The sequence below is a fragment of the Vanellus vanellus genome (assembly GCF_965231255.1).
Source record: "Vanellus vanellus genome assembly, chromosome: 18".
Taxonomy (NCBI): domain Eukaryota; kingdom Metazoa; phylum Chordata; class Aves; order Charadriiformes; family Charadriidae; genus Vanellus; species Vanellus vanellus.
The window spans coordinates 8,295,635-8,318,186 of record NC_138923.1 but is presented as its reverse complement, the minus strand read 5'-3'; the positions used below and the strand labels follow the sequence as shown (position 1 = coordinate 8,318,186).

Genomic DNA, 22,552 nt, shown 5'->3' with positions numbered 1-22,552 from the left:
TGTTTTCTAATTAATTCCCTGTGGTTTTCCTCCCTTTTTGCTGGTACATTGAATCCTGAGTGCAATTCTGTAAATTCAGTAATTTGATTACTTAAAGGAGAAGTAATGAATTTCATGATAGAGGTGTAAGTCTTTAGGAAATGTTAAATTTCAGGAAGCAAATAGATTCTATTATTGCGGTTTAAAACCTGCTTGTACCCAGGGTATAAATGTGCACTGATAATAATACACTCTACTAAAATACAGGTGCATTCTTGTCAGCCAGTCCTAAAGCGAATTGCATTGTTAGAAATCTGACACATATTCTCTCCTACAAGCACTTGTTGTTGTATTTTTGTATGCAGATGCAATGGCAGGGTGAGTATCAAAACATCAACATTGCATGATGTGGATTTATGTAGCATTTTTTATTGCTTGTTTCCAGTAGAGGCAACAGTGTATTAGACATACTGTACAAATAAAGAGAAGGGACTCTCACTGCTTCTTGAAAATTGTTTTGGCTGCTTTTTTGGGAAGTGGCTTGAGGTGATTTTGCTGACCTTTCTTTTTGGTCATTTGACACTAAACCCAACACATTGCAAGAGTCCTCGCAAAATTTATAGTCACTCTTATTGAACCTAATAATTTAATTTTTCTGTGAAAAGGAAAACAAAACAAACAAAAAAAAACCAAACCCCCAAGATACATAAGTTTACGTATCTCAATTGAAATATTTTACTTTATGAAGGCTGTAGTGAAGTATGGAGGATACCTCCTTACCACTGTATTCCATTAAATAGAATTTTAAAAGCTGCAGAGTAATTATAATCCCAGTCAGCACCTTGCTGTAGTTCTCTCTTGCCTTGAAGAAAAATAATAATAGAGGAAAGAGAATTTCTATCTCTAAAATTAGGGAGTCATCAATGCAGTAATTACAGTAGTTGAAATACATTTTTTAAATTTATTTTCAGTTATAAAAGCTTCAAGCCGTTGGGCAAATTGGAGAAATATCACATCTAACCTGCTGTGGCAGAACCAATATCATCTGCTATGTTAAATACAGAATGCTACAGAAATTTCTTTCCTGTTTTAGGATTTCTTTTACACAACTCAGGTCATTATTTTTGCATTTTGATAAGATTATGTCACATGTTTCATTGTGACGTCAGCTCAGTATGGCTGAGAGAAAAAGTACACTGCAAAATTATGTAGGCATCAGTTTTTACCAAGTACTTTGCTTTAGTCGTACAGCTCCGTATGAGTTTGGGGGTTTCATGACAGCACAGTAAATCTGCAAAGTCAACAGTAAGTCCTCTCTCCAAAATCTATCAATCATAAACAGGAATAATTCTTTGTGTTTTAGTTCCTGTAGCAGTCTGACCAGAGAAAGTAGTTTGTATCCTCCTTAATTGCAGACTCAGCATACAAAATAAATGTCATTTTTTTAATCCTTTGCAGTTCCAGACAACCTTGTTATGAAGATCCTGGCAGAACGCCTAAGCTCACTAGACTGCATGACCAATGGTTGGGTGCTTTATGGCTTCCCAAGAGACATAGAGCAGGGAGAACAGCTGCAAAAATCACATATTATTCCAAACAGGTAAGATATAAATTTAGGAATCACGACATTACATACATGAAAAAATTGTTTATGGAAAGATACAGGTGTTTATGGACACTGTATAGGCTGTTGCATCTTATTTATTTATTCCTTCTTTAGCTAGAAAAGAGGTCTTGCTCCTGGAGAGTAGGAAATAGAGCATTGGCCTTACAAATCCTCCAGATGGCCAGACGGTGGGAGAGAGAAGAGGTTTGTTCTTCTGGTTATTTGTTTGAGTTGCCTCTAAAGGCAAACCATAAGAAATGGATTAAAGTTTGGATTATATCAGAAGGTGTATTTTATTTGCAGCAGGAGGGGGGATCTACATCTTCTTTCTTTCGCATTGGCGTAATATCATGGAAATATATTAGTATTGCGAGGAGCTCATTATGAGACTTTTGGGTTTTGTGAAATAATTAAAAACAACATGAGAATTATATTTTATTTGAGCTATAATGAAGTGTTCAGAAATGTAATATAAGAGAAATGAGCATCAAAAGAGAACTGTTATGACTACCAGGCAAATAAAATGGAGTTACTCTTTGCAGCTGGTCCAAGGGTGGTAAGGATTTGAAATGCTGGTGTACTCATCAAAGCTGAGAAGCTTCTCCGTTCCCCTCCAGGGGTTCCTGGTTCAGTCCATACCACTGGCTGACCCAGTGGCCACTCCAAAGGCATACGTTGGAAATTTGTAGTCTGTACGCTTCCAGGAAGCTTATTCTTATCTACAAAGTAGTAGTGGAAATACATTACCCACTTAAGTGTTTAAGTTGGCAAAGTTACTCCTCCTCTGTCTTCTCTGTGGCTGCCCTCACTTCTCCCCCCTCCCCAGTACAGGGTACAGCCGAAAGATGTAAAAGGGTAAGATGGAGTTGGGGAGAGAAAAGAGGAGAGTAAAACAGGAGGGAGCTAGCAGTCGTGCCATCAAGGTTTAAAAATTAAAATATGTGAAAAGAAGAGTAACTTCATTTATTAAAAGTAAGACAAAATACATCTTAAACAGGAATCCATTTCAGGAAAAAAGGGAGAAAGAATCTTGAAACATGCTAGATTCGGTTAAATAACAGTTCCCATGGATTATTCTTCATGTGCATTTAGAAGGTAGGTCCTGCGTCCCTAAACATGTATCCGAGTACCTGAGATCAGTGTGAATACTCAAGTGTGTCCCATGTGCTCCTTTACAGGATCGAGACCTCATCAAGTGAGGAACAACTCACTGTAAAATTGTATGGGTGGGAATTTGGCACTGATCCATTTGCTCAGCTTCCATTTTCTTTAAAGAGCTCTGCAGATTCATATCCAAGTTAAGAATTTGGCCCCTACTATTTTATGCGGGGGTTGAAGTAAGGGACAAAACCAGACATCTTGTTACCTGATTGATTTTGGAGCTGATATTTTCCATGAAACTGAAGTAGTAGGTATATAAGGGAGAGAGGGTGATTATAAACAAAAGGACATATTGCAGCATAGGATAGCAGGGCAGTAATTCAGTTTCAGTTGTGATGCTAGTTATAAAACACTATCTGCAGAGGTGGTGTTTCTGACATCAGGAGAAAAACCTGATAGAATTATAGCCTTGAAATCAATCTGGGAATAGGATGCAGAAATCTATAAATCAGACACAAAACAATCTACAAAGTCTCATTTTTAGGAGGGCTCTGTTGATGAAATTAGATTAAAATAAATTTACATATATATCAAGTTTATTATTAAAATCTAGTCACATCAGTAAACAAAATTATTTGTGAAAGAGTATGTTACTCTCTGGTTTGAACTTGAAGGAGACCTCTTTGGCTGATCAGAACACAGAGTTATTGTCTGCTTGTCAAGTCATAAATCTGTTCCTTAGAGCTAATAAATGGTTAGTGTTCAAATACTATGTTTTATCTGACTCCCACCTCATAAAGCTGGTACACATAATACTAAATTATACAACATTGAGCAGGATCAGTCTCCTGACTCCTCCATCTTATGGAAAGAAAAACAAACCTAGTAATTGATGGTAGAAAAGAAGGAAAATAAAGTTATTTGAAAACAAACAAAATGGGCTATAAAGTTTGTTAAAACGTAATAATAAAAAAAAAAATCATACAGCATCAGCCACTGCATCCAAAGAACTGCCCTGGAACAAAAAGGAAAATAATTCATTTTCCACTGAAAAAGTAAGGTGCAGGGCTTTCTTTAAATTAGAATTTGCAGTAGAGCAAAGGCTTGCTTGCAGACGGGTACAGGAAAACCTGCCTGTATCAGACAAAAGCTGTCTACCAAAGAACTGCTCTTTCTATACTCAGAGAAGACATGTATTGCTTTCTGTGTTCCTCCTTATGAAGCAGTTACCGCTTAAGTGGACAGGATCCTAATCGTATTGAACTGTGGCAGCCTTTAGGGCAAATAAGAAGCTGAATCTATTAGTGGTCTCTCAGCTATCTAGTAAAAGAACACCATTAACCACTTAGTGCCTACGGTAAGTGGGAATCCAAATACAATTACAGGTTGGCATCTGAAGCTCAGAACTACTAAGGCAAAGGACTGAATTCAGTTCCTCATCCAAATGAGTGTAAATAGGTATTTAGCTTTTTTTATTGTTAATGCTTGAGCAACAATAGAAAATACATAGCATAGTCGTGGATAGTTTTAATATACAGAAAACTCTATTTAATATCTAGCAAAATTTTTCTTGTCTCCTTCTGCTCTCTCCTAAACTTACAGTTAAAATAAGATTCAGCAGCAACAGTGTCATCTGTTATATATCTCTTGTCATTAGCTTCAGCTGGTTCATGACCAGCTGTCTGCTGGTTTCAGGCCAGCTTAAGGCAATCAGCAGTTTAAGGATTCCCTGAGCCAGAGGGTCATCTGGACAACTGTCTAACAGCCCATTTTCCTTGACTTTATAGTCTCTTTTTCAACACACTGTACTTCTGGCCTCCACCAAATTGTATGGAAAAGAGCTTTACTTTTTCAGCAGACATCATATGAAAGTACTTCACAGTGTTTTTTCCGGGCTCCTTTCTTCTATGGAAACACAGTTTTAAGCCTTCTCTGTTCACACCCTCCTAACATGCCTGATTTTATAAGCCTCTTGTATATGCCTGTTCAGTCATCTCTTCCCCAGGCAAAGAACCTTGCTCTGCTTATCCTTTCCTTTCCCAAAAGTCATTTCGCTCTTCTGATCAACCTGTCCCCCTGTTCTCTACCTTCTCTAGTTATTCTAGCTGTTTCTTTTCTAAGGTGGGACAACGAGAACTGCGTTCAGTTTTGAGGCTAGCACTGTGTGTTGGATGTTTATCTATTACCATAAACATTTTCCTTTATTTTGATCATAACTCCATTACTCATAATTGCTGATATTCTGTTAGATGTTTTTGTGGTAGATGTCAGAAGAATGTCTTGTGTGTGTCAGCTATGGTAACTATACAGTGTGTCTTTCATTGAAAATATACTGAAAAATCACAAAGTGCCACAAATCTCAACTGAATGTGTGCAGCCTCAGCAAGCAGCCTAAAGACCCTTTAACTCAAGGTCTCTGTAGGTAAATTTGTAACCAGGTTTGTGGTAGAGTTCTCCTCAAGCTGATAAAGCAAGCCCTTCCATCTGTGCCTTCCAATGGGCTGTGCTGCTAAGGTGTCCTGGGATTCCCACATCCTCTGTTCCATCATTTCCTTTGTTTTTTTTCATCCGGTCTGAATCCAGGGTCGATTGTTTTCATTTCAGTATTGGTTAATTATATTACAGCAGTATCTACAAATGATACAAGTGGAAAGACAAAGCTGGGCTGGGGAGGGCTGAACTTGAGGATTGACCTGACAATACATATATAATATATTTCAAATACCCATTTTTCCAATAGTAAAGTTTTTTCTTTCCCAGTAGAGAAAATAAACAGCACTAGCTTCTCCAGTGCAAGTTTTTCAGCAGTGTTTTATTTGGCCTTCAAAACGATTTGGTTGTATCCCCGATTATGTCATCTTTTTACGTAATATATTTAAAGCTTCTTTTTCATCACACTGCTAAGGACCTGTATTCAAACAATTTAGGATAATGAAGTTCCTAATTTCTAAGGTAGAATCTGTGAATATGTTGAAAAGGGAAAAATCAGAATGGAAATAAAGATTTTTTTTTTTTTTTAACTATTTGGTCTTTACATGGGGCTTTCATATTTCTGCAGCTGATCCCAATGTGGATTAGGGTTAATAAACAGCCTATTAATGGAGGCCTGAACTAGGAAATGGAGTTTGAATCAGCAGCAAAATTCAATGGCTGGCGAAGGTTAATAACTCCATTACTATCAGCTCTATTTTTTAGCCGTTTGAAGAGCTAGGTGTTAGCCTTATCTTACTCCTCATTAATTGAGCTAATAGAACCCCAGTGACCCTACCATGCTGCCATTATCTGAGAGTTTACCAGACATGGACTGGAATACTTATCACTGAATATGTATTCCTCAGATTCATTTTTATATCAGAAATATTTTTGTTAAAGATTGGCTGTCTTCAGGTTTCTTTTTGTCTGTTCATTTCCTTGCTGCCTTCTGTAACAGCTACATATTTGGAAATTAAATGTAAATGACTTAATTAAAATCCTATCAAGGAACAAGCTAAGTCCCAAAATAGTTGCATCAAGGAAACATAATAGTGATTGAATTATTCTGACATGAAAAAATCTTACAGGGCATTTTTAAAACTTTGGCCTAATTTAAATGATGGATATTGTGTATTTATAATAGATGTGGTTTTAATTGATGGCATACAAAAATCTGATGAGTAACAAAGAAGAAATGTTATAATTATATCTACTTATTTTCTCCTCATTTTCAGGGGAAAAAAAAAACAAACAAACAGAAAAATGATGTGGTAATCAAGGTACTAAATCGGTACAAAAAAATTTGCCTGCACCGGGGAGACAGAGAAAGAGTAGGAAAAGTCCAAGTGACCTATGTAGGATTTGGCTTAATTTATAAAGTAGTAAAAATAATAGGCAGACCAATTCTCTGTTTCAATCATTCTCTTTTTTTGTCTCTTTTGATTAGAAAGCAGCTCGCTCTTACCAGACCCATTATATGGTTGCTGGTTTACTGACTGGTGTCTTCACTAAAGCTAATTGGTTTCCTTTTTATTATCACTTTGCACATCAGTGCTCTCATCTCAGCCAGTCTCCTCCTCCTCCTCCTCCCTCACATGTTCAACCTCAGACAGACTGACTGGTTTGGTAAAAACTAAGGGTCAAGACAGCAGGAGCTAAAGGCGCAGGATCTTCTTGAGGTCAACGGTATGCTTATGAAATAGAAACATATTTTGGCAAGTGCGTTTTAGGTGATGAATTCTTATTTGTCTCCCCCCCCTCCAGCAGAGGTACCACCCTCTCAGCTATGCTGACTGTACATCAAGTACCCGCACAGCCATGCTCTGAGGGAGCAGAACACCCTGGCCAAGTGATAAAAATTACAAGTTTTTTTCCCAAACAAAATCCATTGTAGATTGTGCTTACTGGGCGAAATTAACAAATCTTCCTGTTGCCCAGACTGGTGAATGACCGGTCTGCTTCCCTGAGTGAGTGGGATCAGTTTAATCCACAGTTGCTCCCCCTGTAGCCTTTTCCAAGCCACAGTAATTCAGTCGTTGTGGTATCTCTTGATGCAAGCATCTTGAGACTTACCCTGTTCATTGACAAGAGTTTAATTAAGTTATTTACCTTTGTTTCTTGATTTGCCTCTACTGCAAGAGGCATTGCTGAGCACTCCGTAATGTTCAAAATGTATCAGGGAAGCTCCCACTGCCTTATGCGTACCAGCTGTGCGTAAAAAGGTATGCATTGCTCTGGCATGAAGGCTCCATTAAGCAGTCACACCCATGGGCTACTTAACAGTGACAACTAATTCTCCACATGTAGTGCAAAAAGCCGCACACGCACAGTCTTTTGCCCTACACAAATCTGACGGAAGCAGCTCCTTACGCAGATTTCTGAGTTTCGGCCATGGTGGAGAATCCTTATTCTGCGTTCTCCCACTCATCCTTAGTTAGATTGTGCTCTCTCTTCCTGCGTAGCATAACACTAATCCAAATAGAAGCTATTGCTATTAAATAATCCAAGAGATAGAAAATTGGATGATTACAACAAAAACATTATGTCACTTCTGCTGCACATTCCGCCTGACCTATATCGGTACCATAAGAGCCTTTCTTTCCTGGGGAAAGGCGTTAATATGCATCTTGAGCCAACAGTAGCAAAACATCAAATGCAGTTTTAAAATCCGTCTATGGACTTTCTGTAGGATGCTGCATTTGCTGTCACAAGCATTGCGTCGTTTCTTATTCTGCTCCAACAAGAATAGGAGGTATATTTGGCTTCAGTTGTGGGAGGCAGGTATTATTTTTAGAAGTTACCTCATACAAGCTCATTTGATGGCTGGTGTTTGTTTGGTGAAGTCATGGATACAGCAATTAAGGAGATCTCTGATCTCAGCAAGCTTCCTAAGTCTCCAGGAAGAGAAAGAAGAAAAGCTTCTACTTCTAAGTCAATATTTTTATTCTTTAAGGACCCAAACCCACATGCATAATCCTTTCATTCTTTTTACTACTGAAAAGAGGGATAGTTTTCTGCAGTAGCTACCTCTCACAAATAAGGAGACGTTAGGAAACTTGAAGACTTTCTATCCTGATTGCTCTTATATTGAAACCATTTTTCTCAGAAGATGCCAGTGGTCACAAGGCTGCCATTCTGAACTCAGTACCTAACTGGAGAGAGAGAGAGAAAACTCTGAACGTGGTGGGGTCTGGGCTACTTTTCATGGTGTTGGCAATGGTAGCAAGGTTTAGACACGGCAAACCAAACCGGCAATGTCTCTGCTTTCTTCACGTGGGAACAGATACAGTCAAACTGTGAAAGCGCTGGGCTTACTGCTTTCAGTGCTTCTTCACAAAGTGCCATAAAGTATCCACGCTTTCAAGGTAGAGCTCTTAGCTCCTCCTTTGGCTGCCAAAATTAGATGCCAGTGTGGCAGCAGCAATTTGAACAAGGTGACTTTGAGTACGTGACATTGGGTAGTATTTGAATCTTGAAGAGTCAAAGAACTTTGAATGATGTCAAATTCAACGTTATGGGAAACTTTCTGTTTAACTACTCGACTCTGTGGTTTGGAAGGAGCTGGCTGGAGCAAGCAACAGTTCAGAAAGAGTCAAGATCCAAGAAGGCCTGATTGGTCAGCTACACAAGAGTCCTGTGCCTTTACGTGCTGTCAGTCACTTCAGGGCAGAGGACTGGCTTGCATCCCTGCAGAGGAGAACTGTTTACTATGGGTATTATTATTTGTGATTGTCTCTAGTTCTTAGAAGAAACTGAAGATTGTCCCTGAACCAACTGCCCAAGTTCTCACACACATGGAAAACCTTTCCTGTATTACTCAGGAAGCTGAGATGAAGGGTATCCTGTGGTCAGTATGGGGAACTTGCACATTTCCATCTTTACAGGGGAAAATATGTTGTTCTGAGAGGAGATCTGAGAACTGCCTGAAAGAAGAACCAGGGGTTTAAAATCCTAATTCACAATGACAACTTCATGGTACCAGTCTCTACAAATCGACAAAGGTTATTCAGGGCTTTCACCTGAGACACAACTTTTGTTTAAATCAAACAGTCAAAAAAAATCAAAGTGTTATCATTTAAGTAGTAGTCAAGTCATCTAACCTGTGCTTTTCCCCTCTAAAGTCTCTTTGCTTTAGTGACCAAAATGTGTGAATAAAAACCTGAGAACATCCCTGAGAGCTCACTGAACTCTGGGTTTTCCTTCGGGTGTCCCAGTTTGCTCTCTGTTCATCTTGTGCTCCATCTGGGTTGGGATCCAGCAGTATTCAAGGTGCTGTTTGAGTGCTGTAGCATCGAACCTGAGGGGCCATTCTGCAGCTCTTCTGTGAGGCTGTTTGGTATAGAGTCACTTTTAACTAAGAATTTTGCTACGACTGGTATGCAGGAAAGACGTAGCAGAACGCAGTCATGCACCATCAGTGCATTTCGTGGAATGTAACACTGATTGATCTCAGCAGGGTAAAATATGATGTGCTTTGTCAAGTCTGAAGAGTTCTTTATGGACTAAAGCAGTCATTTTCAAAATTTTACCTTAATTTCCTCAGTAGTTCACACATAAATAAGAACCATATACACGCAAGTCTGATTTTGTAGGAAGATACTGGTTTCAAGATCTGACTGGAACCAGAAAAACTTTTGAAAAATGGAGGGAGGAAAACTTCAAATGTAATGGTGTGGCAGCGTTTTAGTTTGCATTGGGTAAGATTACACATATGGATAAAACTGATGAGGGTTTTGCATGTGTGAGAACTGTGGATGGAGACACTTAGTGTCTGAGAAAACGTGACAGGAAAAGGAGGGCTGTCCAGTGTTGTCAAGCAGCTCAAATTGCGTTGATCTCTTACCATTTACTTCAGCAGTGTGGTAGCAAAACTTGGCTGAATATTATTCTGAGTAAATGTAGAAAGGTCACCCTTGCATCTGTACAGGTTAAAACTGAGTTTATGAAAGTCTGTTACTGCATTTGCTGTCTGACATTGAGAGCACAGAGACAGCACTTAGAGAAACTACATTACAAATGTGCATTATCTTTGAACCCCGCGATTACTAGAATTCAGGATTTCTGGAGTAAAAACTTAGGACGAGATTGTGCCGGCGGTGCTCTGATTTAGTAGTCTCTTTGGATCTGAGACTAATCCCAGGGTGAGCCATTGCTCAGAACTAGTGTGACTGGCAAAACTGGCCCATACTGAAAACCACAGCCCGAACAGGCATTGTGCTGCTTTTGCTTAGATTCTCCAAGCTGAAGATCTGGGAAGACAAGTGCATCAGTCTGTAGCAAATATAATACGGCTTGGGTGATTAAAACTGTCAAGTAATATTGCATATTGAATGGAGACTAGTTTGTCATTACCATGAGGATTAGAAAGTGTAATCTTCATTAAAACATCAGTGGATTTACTGCTGTTTGCCTTGGAACAAGATATTTGCTCAGAATTTTCTAGTAAGTAAATTTAGCAAGTGCAGGGCAATTTAAGAGAGCGGAGCTGAATACTGTCATAGCTTATTCTGCAGGAAAGATGTAGGAATGATCCCTTATGTCTGACAGATGCACTGGATCTAATTCTATTGGTCTGGATCACCTGCAGTCACATAAATGTATTAATCACCATCACTTAAATTGGCTTCCTTTGGCTCAGGTGTAAGTGGTGACCGAGTGTTTTTGTGCTGTGTAAGGATCATATTTTCTGTCCCTAAATGAATTATGTTTACAAAATTCTGTATTACAGAGCTCTGTCCTTTGTAAGGCTGGAAATACATTTTGAGTAAGGCTTTTATCTGTCCCACAGAGGCTTTTAAATGTTATCCTTTTCTAACATGTGCTGTATTTCGGAGCTCGGTAAGACTATCATGCTTTGCACATGGTAAAAATGATTTTTAAAAAAATTGTAGTCCAATATTGTTCTGATGTGAATGCTGATTAATATCCCACTGATATGCACTGAGTGTACAATCCAGAGGACAGTCCGTTCTTTTGATATAACTGACCAATGTCAAGGTACAGCAGGTTTAAAAATAATTGTTTCATTTAACCTTCTAGTAAATAGTAAATAGTAAATAGTAAAAACTATTTTTGTGAACATAACTTAATCTGATTTTCAGGTCAAGTATATAGGAAGAGTTCCTCCTCACATACATGCAGTGAAATCGAAGGATTTGTATTGGCCATGAATGTGCTCCAAAGTTAAAGAAAACAGAAGCAAACTAAAAATAATGGGGTTTTTTAACCCCTTGAGTCCTTTGGACTCTTCAGATTGACGTGTATTTTTCTTAGCAGTTTGCAATAAAACACTGAACTGTCAAAGCTAAGCGTTGGGTATGGTGAACTTCCCATATTTTTGTAAAGTTTACTTTCTCCTTTTAAAAGTACAGTTTCCTCACAGAATTCTGACTCCAGTTGTGCGTTTCTAAGCTCCATGGATGAGACCGCATAAAATTAACTGGTGTAGGAGCAAGCCCTTAGCTTTCTTTCCACCATTCAAAGTATATCTCAGCTTGAAAACTTGCTGCCTTTTTTTTTTGTTAAAAATGTTACTGCCAGTCCATTATACCAAATCCAGGTTTTTATTATCTTTCCGTTAATAAATATCTGAAATGCATTTTGCTCAGTGATTATTAAAGAATTCTTGTATTCCAATTCTGTAATTCTTACAGTAAGTAGCTGTTCCTCAGAAAAACCATCCAATAAAACACAGCAAAACCAATGATGGCAGGAGAGGAGCTTGGACATAATGACAAGGGAGAACCAGGAACAGATTAATTTCTTAAAGTCTCTTCTGTGTCCTTCTTTGGCTGTGTATTTGCATTGCAAATATAGGAAGTTTGATCAGGACCGCTTCCAAATTGTCCCATCTGCAAAAACTTGAGAGTGGCTTCATGTTGTTTTACTGCGAAGTATAGGAGAGCTCCGTATTCAGGCTGAATATTTGGTTTTAGTTCCTGCCCTGTAGAGGATTTCTCCAGTGGTTCCTAAGTTTCTCATCATGCTGTCCTCCTTCCCCCCAGCCCTACCTGACCCTGCTATAGATCAGAACCGTTGTTTTACCTTGTTGATGTTTTGTCTATATTTGCTTTAACCAGATGCCCCTCTTTGCATGCAGCACTGGGACTCATCCCCTCTCTCCTATCAACAATAATTAGCCTTGTAAGACTAATGGAAGAAATCGTGTCTAATTACCCTGTTGAAGGCCCAATTATGTTATTAACATTTGTGGGCTATAAGCTAATGATGAGGAGAGCCTCTCATTTGCATAGCATTAAGTTAATTGAGCTGGAAGCTATGGGGTGGATAGCAGTGATGATAGCAGGATTCTGTTACAGAATGGATAATGATGACCGGAGCAGGATGATTCACCTGACAGGTTTATTAATTAACAGCTATCTGATTACCTAAAAGAAATGGCAAGCGGCAGTCCTCCTGAAAGAAACTGCAGTATTTTTTTAATGAAAGATGCTATATCACTGCTGATATTCTGGGGTGATTTATGGTAATGGCAGCGTAAGCTCTTTACTGGAAACCTACACAAAAACCTGTTCTGGGTTCCTCCCTGCCCTTGCAAAAACGTGCTGTGAAGGTCTGATCTTTCTAAAGATGCCTAATTCTTACATGGTGCACACAGTAGGGCTGTGCCAGTGGATTTGTGTGGCTGTATGAACAGTGTGTTTTGAAAATCCTTAATTGTTAGATAATCTGGGAGTTTTGCTCTTGGAAAAAACAGCGGATTTGATTTTGTAAAAGTTTGGGGTTTTTTCATTATGGTGTTAGGCAGGATTCTATGTTGTATTAGGGAGAAAATAACTGTAAACATTCAGCTTTTCACATTTTCCCAGTATGTACAAACTGTGAGTGAAAGTGAGTGCCCTTACCTTCAATTTTTTTCTAGGTACAAACAGTTATGCAAAGTTGTTAGGCCTTTTAAGGAACAGGAATCTGTTTTTTATTTAAAACAGTTATAAGAATAAAAATACTTTTTTTTTCTTTTTGATTAGATGTCAGGTTCTGTCTGGTTAATTCCAAACACATTGTAATTCACAGCAGATTCAGAGAGAGTCTTGTTTGAATGATGGAAAAAATCACTCTGTTTAAAAGTTGCCTGTGCCATCAGTCCAAGACTGAGTAACTTGCTACGCGGTTACTCATCATTAGAAACCCACACCTCAGTTCTGAATGCATCTGAATGTCAAATATAGCTTCCAGTCAGCAGGTCTTTTTAGATTTTCTTCAGCTACATTGAAGAGCCCATTATTAAATCATGTGAACTCCAGACCTTGCCTAGTGGCTAAGGTACCCAGTTCATCCTGGAACAACCTTTGACTAGACTTCTCCCAGGAAAAAAGAGAACATTACAAATTTTAACCTTTCAGACAAAGGCTTTTTATCCACTTAGGTGGCCTGATGATTAGTGTTTCAATAGTAATAGATCTGTGAAGGGTAGAGACCTGTAGGTAAAATACAGTCTTCATTATTTTGCTGTTGGAGAACTTATATGCACAAAGTCTCCCCCCATTCTGCGACTGGCATTCGTTGGGTACAAAGGAGCTGAGAACATTGCCTTGATCTGATGTGGTAAAAAGGCCAAAATTTTAGTTTACTAAATATATACAGACATTCACAAATCACCACAGGCATTTTTGAAAAATGAAAAATCAAAGATGAAGGAAGTAATCTGGGACAATAGCACCTGGAGCCAGGTAACAGTCTGCTCTCTTTACTGGTTGTGGCTCGCGGCTGCCAGCAAGAATAAGGAGTCCAACCAGTTACCGCTGATTGAGGGCGAAGTGCTCTGTGTTGCTGTTGACACCTGTGTGATGTGGAGCGAGTGAGGGAGAAGCATTTGTGTAACATTTACAAGGAGCACCTTCCATCTACTTCCAGCACGTGATGGTACAGGGCCTCATGTCGTAGTTGCATAGAAATTACCTAAAAAGCTTGTTCAGGAAACTTAACACAATGAATAAGTGCTTTTGCTGGAATTTAAACCCTACATCTTCCTGCTGTTCATTAGTTTTCTGCAATCACTAACCCACACAGTCAGTGCTGGACAGAAATATCTTTACTGTATAAATTAGTTTTTCTGTAAGGTGTTCTGTAGTTCACTACAGTGCCTTGCTGTATAAAATAGCCAAACACAGCATCAAGCCAAGATCTGATAGATCGGGAATTATGTATTTAATTCAGAGTTCTGTATAGCGTGCTCGTAAAAGCTTGATCATGATAGAGGAGCTAATAAACATTTGGGAACATAAATATTTCTGTAGGAAATGGCTTTGTGAAACATTTAGTTGTTGAGTAATAAGAAGAACAGAGAAAATCAGAAGAGTAGAAATCTCTAGGTACTAATCTGATGGGTTATATATGTTCCAATGATAATAATGTTGAGAGAGAATTTTTATGGGACCAGTAGCAGCAAATACATTGAGTCCTGCACTTTTTAGTAGTGTGGTTGCCCCACTTGCTATCTCTGCTGCTCCAAAATTCAGTTTTAAACCTAGAAAAGCAGCGGAGGAGACCTAGGGGTGCTGAGCTACTTCCCTGGACACAAGGGTGTAAGTCCTCTGCAAAGCGTTGGAGTCAACCCATGATCTGACGTTCACTAGAGGAATGGATCAAAATCTACAGAAGGCAAGGCAGCGTTTGTTGTCGGGGATGGACTGCAAGGGAAATACAGCTACGTGAGGATTTGAGGGGAAATGGTGTCGCTCTCTGTCTTTTGTTTTTCTGGAACGCCCATTACTTGAGTATTGAGGGCATCAGTCCAGCCAGACAACACAAGGAAATATATTTCAGAAAAGCACACATCAAAAAGTATTTTAAATGGCCAAATTGTAGAACAAAACATTCTGGCAACACAGCTGGTGCTGTTGTCAGTCTGTAGGCTAGGAAATAAGAAGAGAACCAGTAAGAAAAATAAAAACAACCTGGGAATAGCTAATCAGGTTAGAAGTGATGTTTTGGCTGCAAGGATTTTGAGGGCTGTAGAGAAAAATAGAATCAGATTAGAAAATGTTTGTCCATCCTGTATGACAGATGTGGGAGAAGATGTAATCATTTGTTACTTCTCTTTTTTCCTCTGAAAGCAGCAGCAGCAATGAGCTGGCAGGCACAGTGAAATGCAGTTAGCAAAAGTAATGGGAGTTGAAAGTTTGACCTTTTGTGATGGAAATTTGATATGAAAAAAGGGTCTTTTGATAATTTCTCTATCCAATCAGAAATGGGAGATGTCTTGATCCTGTTTCCTCATTTGCATGCTGACTGATCTCATTTGAAAACCCAATCATTCAGAAATATTGGGACGTCAACAGAAATGTTACAAGCGAGGAGCTGTTTTATCTGAAAGGTCTGCAGGATGTCATCTCTTGTTTTTCACTCCAGTGGCCTGATCTCTTCTTCATGATTCCATGTTTTTATTGGCAGGATAAGTTGAACATATTGAAATGCAAATAGCCCTTTCCACATTGAACCAAAATGTAGGAGGGTTTTTTTGGTGTGATTGATTGTATCCAGGGCACTTCAAAAGCAACAAAGAAAATACTTTCTGCAGTGCTTCTGATTTCTTGACATTGCCAAGTTCTGACGTTTCCTGTTAGCAATCATCAGCGGAAAGTGATTCCTGGGCTTGCTATCACCTCCGCTTTTTCCCCATGTAAGGCCCACGTTGATGCGTCTCGCTGTTTCTGGGACCAGTGCGTGAGGTCATTTAGTTTGTCAACACAAACACACGCACACACTTTGTTGCTATCCCAGCTTCTGAGCGTATTTAATGGATTTTACCAAACTGCAGATGTGTTTAATCCAACAATGGTATAATTCAAAGCCTGACACGATCACATGTTGGCTTTCAGCTGTGCGTATGACTGTCCAGATGATTATCTGGCTAGTCAGATTGCAGATCCTAGGCACTGCCCACTCAGGTGAGTTTAGGATTGACTTTATCTCCCAGACAATTTAACCTTTCTGCTTTCTAAAACAGCCAATCCAATTTCCATTTTACTCAGCCATGCAGTGGGTTAATGGCAAGTTTTCCTGCTGTGTAACTGGTGTCATTATCCCTTATTTTGGAGACTACCTGTTAAACTAATGTCCTAAACCAAAGTTTTGCATTACTTACCCCAGAAGCTAGGGACAATAGTAGTTCTGAATAAAGAAAATGATTTAAAAGAGATCTTTTTTTGGCATACTACCTTTTTAACAGCAGAGTCGAACTATATGAGAAATCTTTTTTCTTTAGTATCCCAAGATTTTTTTCCCCGCTTGTTTCGCTACTTGGACAACCCATAGGCTGCTAATCTGAGTGCTGTCCTGGGAAATGGGATGTTCAGCTTCTCTTTTCTGGAGCTTCTTAGGCTTGCTCTGCTTTTCAGAAAAAAGTAAGTATTGAACATAAGGTTTCCACCCCCGGTGAACACCTGCATTGGACTACAAAGTTGTTCTGCTTTTCTGGTTTGATGTAATTCTTTATACAAAACAGAACAATTCCAGCAGGAGGATAGAGATGGATTTTCTTAGTTTAGTGTTGTGGCGCTTGGCTGGGAAATGGTTCCTAACTGGTATGTCAAAAGTGAAGCTGGCCCGTTTTGAAGAGTTATCCTGAGCACCAGCTGTTGGCTGTCCCTACCTAACAAAACCTTTCTTGAAACCGGTGTGGTTTTGCAGAGCTTTGCTTCTGGCAAACCAACACACCCTCTCGTTTCTCTGGAGTGGGCAGGTATGGAGGGGGGATCTCATGCCCTGCGCCGTAGGGTGGAGCACACGAGGAGGAGAGGCACAAACCGGGGCGTCAGTGAGGGCACTCCGCAGGGACTGCTTTCCAAAGCCAAATCCTGGAGGAAAGAGATGAACCAGGTTATAAGCTTTACATAACAGGATATCGTGAAAGTCATTGAGTTGGTGTTTGTACAACACTTTGAAATGTAAAGCTCTAAATTAGGCAGGAGATCAAGATTTACCACGGTGTTCCTCAGGTGGGTGACAGTATACCTCAATAGGGACCCACAGTCGTTCACGGTCTTTGTCACTGAGCTACAGAAATAGCATATTTACCCAGCTTGTTCTTTATTCAATAAATTTCAGGGTCTAACCACAAAATAGTGCATATGTTTGTGATATTTATCTGATAGTACCTAATTTCTTCAGTAATACCTGTACTTGTGTATATGGGTTCGGGGATTTTCTTGCTAGAACGTGCCTGGTTTTGACCGAGGACAGGAGTCACTTGACTGATAAGCCTCTTAAAGTCAAGAGAACCCATTTCATCAAATCCCGTGGCCTGTCAGCTGGGCGGAGTGCTTTGTAAAACAGCAGAAATGGTAAATTCCCCCATTCCTTGTGTAATAAACCGAAGTTGTTGGTATGACTAGCTAGCGCGACTCGGCAGCTCTCCGAATTAGACACTGAGCATTCTCCCAGATGGGAAATCAACCTCCTTCATTTCTCATGTGTTTTAGAATATCGGAACCATGTAAGTTAAAACACGATGTATTATTCTTGATAATCACAGCAATCTAGCTCCTCCCTGCTGGATTTTTTAAAATATACTTCCCTCTCCACCTTCTTCTTTTGCTCCTCAGTATTAAAAAAAAAATGCAGGTTAGTGTACCGATATTTTCTCTGTGGTGAAGTCAGCATAGAATATTAGTGTCCAAAAAGTTGTAAAACAAAAGACTATCATATGTTGCACCTTTTAATCATGTAATTGCTGAGTGACATTTAACTCGGAGGCTTTAAGTTACTCCTTTGTCAGCCAGCCTTCTCCTTCTGCCCCTCGCATTCCTCCCTCCTCCCGGAGCAACCTGCTTTTGCGGAGTAGTGCTTTAACTACACTGAAGTTTGGCTGGGCTTCTACATATTACAGCAGCAACACGAAAGCAAACAATTGAAGTATTTGAGAACAATGAAATATGTATGGCTATCTGTGACAGCCCTATAAAGCAGAGCAATTAGCCGCGTAATCCGAGAAAGCCAAAGCGACCGGCAGCCCACGGTTCCCTATTAGTTAAATGCTTTTTGTACGTCCTCATCCCATCAAATCAACTAACACTTCCTTTAATTGGTTCATGAATTATACAGCTTGGCTGCATTATAATTTAATCACCAGTAAACATTCCTGGGGCCCGCTGTAAAGTGTATAGCGCTCATTAATTCCTTAATTTCAGCAGATGGAAGGGGAGATCGGATGAACGGTGGCAGTACAGAGCGCCTTGGGCAATGGAAGAAGGAAAAAAAGGTGGGGGGCCGTTTAGGTTTTTTAAGGGCTGTCAGAAACTCAATCTGTGAGCTGTCAGCAGCTTGGACCCGTTTCCCCCCGCCTCCCCCTGCCTTCACCCCACCTACTGCTGCAAGTGACTGACGGATTCATATGGAGGCTTGTCAGCCCGTCTTTAAACATCAAGCCAGCGGGTAAACCAAGCCCAATGTAAATTAATTCTTGTCTTACGGGCCCCCCTTTCTCTGTCCCCATGAATATTTCATGGCGGGCAGCATAAATATTAATTCTAATAGCTCTGCACAGTGGTTATTATTTCTGTTTTATGACAAATATTCATAAAATATTCAGGACCCTTTTTTAGAACATTTACACACTTGATTGTGAAATTTTCCAGCTTCCTGGGGACACAGTAAACATATTGGGGTTCTCTTGATGGACTTTTTTCTCTCTTAATTAATACTACGCCACATTAATATTTAATCAGATTTAGTTTTCTTTTCCCCAGAAGTGAACCCTATTACATTTGAGGATTTATTTGACAGTATTTAAACAGGGAATTTTTATTCCCTATTATGAAATTGGTTTCCTTTGACACATATATAAAATGACACATTATAATCCATTCTTTTCTTCCCTCCCCTTGCCCCCAAATCATACACGTTTTCGGTGTCAGTTCTTTTATTTATTTTATTTTATTTTCTATACCAAATATCCTGCCAACAACAAAAGTTAGTGTTTAAATGGTGGGGGGGGGTGGGGAATTTAATGTAGCATTTTATAGGAATATTTAAGATTAAACATCATTTACTATAAGTTTGATTCCGTTTATTTAATAAGAAAGAAAAGTATAGGTTTCCTTGTTAGGAGCAGGAGGTACTAGAGAAAAGCTGCAGACAGGTAGCAAAGGCATCAGTTCTGATATGAGTTTGCTAGTGCTTAACCCTGGAGTTCTTGCTCCACTCAAGATTCGCTTTGCCGAATCTAATTATTGCAGGGGAGGGTTGCAAGCTTCTAAGGAATCACGACTGCATTTGGGGAAGCGGGTTCAGGTTCCTGACCTTGGGCCTCTGGGGCTGCAGAGGCTTTCGATTATCTGAGACTGAGTTTGATTAACCTTGCGGATAGTGGAAATCGTGCCAGCCACATTACTCTAAAGCGGTGCTGGCTGCCATCTTATTCTGTGATTCATAAAGCACCGCTGGAGTGAACTCCGGGGGGAATGCAAAGATGCTAGAATAACAGCTGAGAGTAAGAATGAGGCAAAGAATAAAAATGAGGGGAGAAATGTAAAGCAGTTTTGAATGGAGGTACTAATGCATCCAAGCCACTTATTACGTATGGAAAGAGTTAATATTGCCTTCTCAAAAGCAGCTTTAAAAATGCGTTGAAGGCCCTAGTATGAAAACATTTGCTCTGTGTACGTGTGCCTTTCGCTGTGCCAATGTAATGTTTACGCAGCCGGTAGCTCTTCAGACCACTGTCGTGTCGAATGGCTCTCGATGCCAAAAGGCCTGGGGTTCTTCACTAGTGTAAATCTGCGTGACGCCAGTGGAGCTACTTTGCTTTATCCCAGCTCCAGATCCAGCCCATTGTTCTGTAAAACAGACAGACAGTGCTACCCGGCAGGGCTGCGCCTGTTCCCCCTGCGTAAGCTGGTGTGGCACCCGCTGAGATGCTGCTGAGGTACCAGGCTGGTGGGGTGGGATGCAGGAGGGACCCTGCCACCTCGGCTCTCTGGGCTGTTGGAGGCTGAGCACATCTAACTGGTGGCTGGAAAACATCTAACAGAGTCATTACTCTGCACTGCTAGTGAAGGGAAGGAACATCTGCAGCTATGAAGGATGTTGTGCATCTCGCTCCCCTGGCCAGAAGCCATGTCCTGGGAATAGTGCCCCACTTAGCTGCCTTTTGTAGTTATTCAGCAGAAATGCGTCCATTTGAAAAGAAAGATCCAGTGTCTGGAAATAGCTTGTCATCACATGAATCATTATAGGAGCTCAATGAGCAAAACGCTTGTGCCGATTAACCTGTGTTCTAGTGTTTATGCAATGTATTTTCCCTTATGGTCAAAACCTAGAGGGTGAAATTACTTCCCAAAATAGAATCAAGCATCTTTCATCAGAAGTTATCCCAGAATTTGAAAGACATCAGTGAATAAAACCTCCCAACAGCTCCTTCCATAAATAAGAGATAAGGATCATTTCATCCGTTGCAGAGACATGCAGAAGCAGTATTTAGGGTACAAAGTAAACTAAGATCCGTGTCCATTCAGTAGTAGTGCAGCCTCAGAAGATCATTTGTAGTCTGGTTACCCGTGGGCAAAATACCTGGTTTATAGCTGCATTGAGAGAAACCCGAACAAGACTGGGGAAAAGGCAGATGGGAGCTGCGTAACTAGTTTAATTTTTAAGAGGGGATTTGGGGATGCAGAATGTAATTATGGAAATATAATGTGCTCAGGATCCTGTGTCTGGGACCCTAGTTCTTGAGAAGAGGCTTAGCCAAGGTTTCAGGTTCAAGGTGTCTTTGTACCACAGGAAAGGGAGCATGCTTTAGGGGAACTGATTGATCCAAGTCAGGTATTTCTGGCTAGAAAGTCAATAAAGACAGGATAACCTGGGTTTTAGCTGGCATTTGTCACTTGGATTCAAATCTGAACTTCCTTGTACCTGTCAGCTTGAACCACTAACTTGATTGGCCATGTTATTGAGATAATTCAATGGTGCTACCCAAGAGAAAGACCTTTTTGCAATGAAGATTTTTCTTGTATCTCGGCCACGCCTGTCAGTCCACTCCTGTCCGGCTTGTGGTCCAGTATGATCCAGAAGTTTATACAGTTTTATGCATTTTTGGAAACTTTTAAAACCAAAAAGTGTGGTCGGTTTTAACAATGGTTCTTATAGTTTAGCTGAATTCAGGACAGTTGCTAGAGATGGTACTTGTCTCTCTGCCAGTTCAGTCCATAATGCCCCCCAAGGCTTTTCCATCCTTTTGCGAGAACTGTGTTATTTCCTTCTCCGCCTGCTTTGGCTCTGTTTTATGAACCAAAGGGAGGAGCTTGCATTTGTGCCAATGATCACATAAGGATTTTACCTGTGGTAGCCTTTTAGAGGGCTGCTGCATCCATGCACTTCGGCAGCCTCATCTCTTTTTCAACTTCATATCTCAATTACACAAATTGTTGCCATTGCATTGCCAGAACTAAGTCCTCCAGGAGAGTTATTTTCCATGGGGAATTGCACCATAGAGGCAGATAACACTGTATTGATATCTCCATATTGAGTAAGATGTTCCATGCCTTATGAAAGGCTCAATTTTCTAGCCTTGAATTTGACATTTTCTCTTTGTCTGTCTGGAAAAGAGGGTGACTTTGTGTCCCTTCCTGTCCTTTCCCTCCTTTCACTCCTTCCTCTCCTTCTCTTTGTTTCTCTCGCTCTCTTTCGCTCTCTCTTTCCCGCTCTGGCTTAGCTACAGTTCTGCCAGCAAAGTTTGCTCTAACTTTGAGATCACACAGGCATCTGATCTTCACATTCTTTTTTTTTTTTTTTAAAGCAGAGTGATGCGGTACGTTGTAAACTGCCAGGAGCACTTGCTAATTTAGTAGTTAATGACAGTCACAGAGAGTGTTTTTCTTGCCCCTGGAGAGGTTTTAGACACAGCTGGGGTAGATTTGCCACTATCAATTATGCACAATTTTAAACAAGAATTGGCCAGCAGGGGCCTCTTTTTTTTGCAGAGTGCAGAGCGTGAAGAATGGGAATATGGCAGCTGGTACCTGCCTACGAGGGAGAAGATATATAGGAGTCAAGAAAATAAGGGAAAGATTAATAGCTTACTATTTTTAAAGTTGCAGTTTCAACTCAAAAGTTTAAATGCTACAATAAAAGTGGCCCAGTGTTGTTTGGTGGTGTATTTTTTTTTAATTCAAGCATCCTAACTTTATTGCAAGGCTTTATCGGGCCCTGATGTAGCCACAAGCAAGTCAGTAGTCTCTGTTTTTAAAAGCCGGCGAGGGAGTCGGGATTCTGTCTCAGATATCGTGTTGCATCACTTTTCATCCTTAAATGAAAACAAGGTACGAATTCAATTAGATTTAATGGTATAGGTCGAACTTCACAAACAATAATTTACCTTTTTGTAAAAAAAAAAAAAAAAAAAGGCTTTGGTCTCCCCTCCACCAGTGTCAATCC

At 40.0% G+C, this 22,552-nt stretch overlaps 1 protein-coding gene across 1 annotated transcript in view; it reads left to right on the top strand.

The window, feature by feature from the left end:
* AK8 (adenylate kinase 8) overlaps positions 1–22,552 on the top strand; it is a gene marked incomplete at its 5' end in the record, with an annotated part of 73,345 nt that overhangs the window by 43,233 nt on the left and 7,560 nt on the right. Inside the window, one exon of the mRNA XM_082492435.1 lies at positions 1,438–1,579. Within this exon, the coding sequence (XP_082348561.1) occupies positions 1,438–1,579 (142 nt within the window). The remainder of the gene's footprint in view (positions 1–1,437; positions 1,580–22,552) is intronic.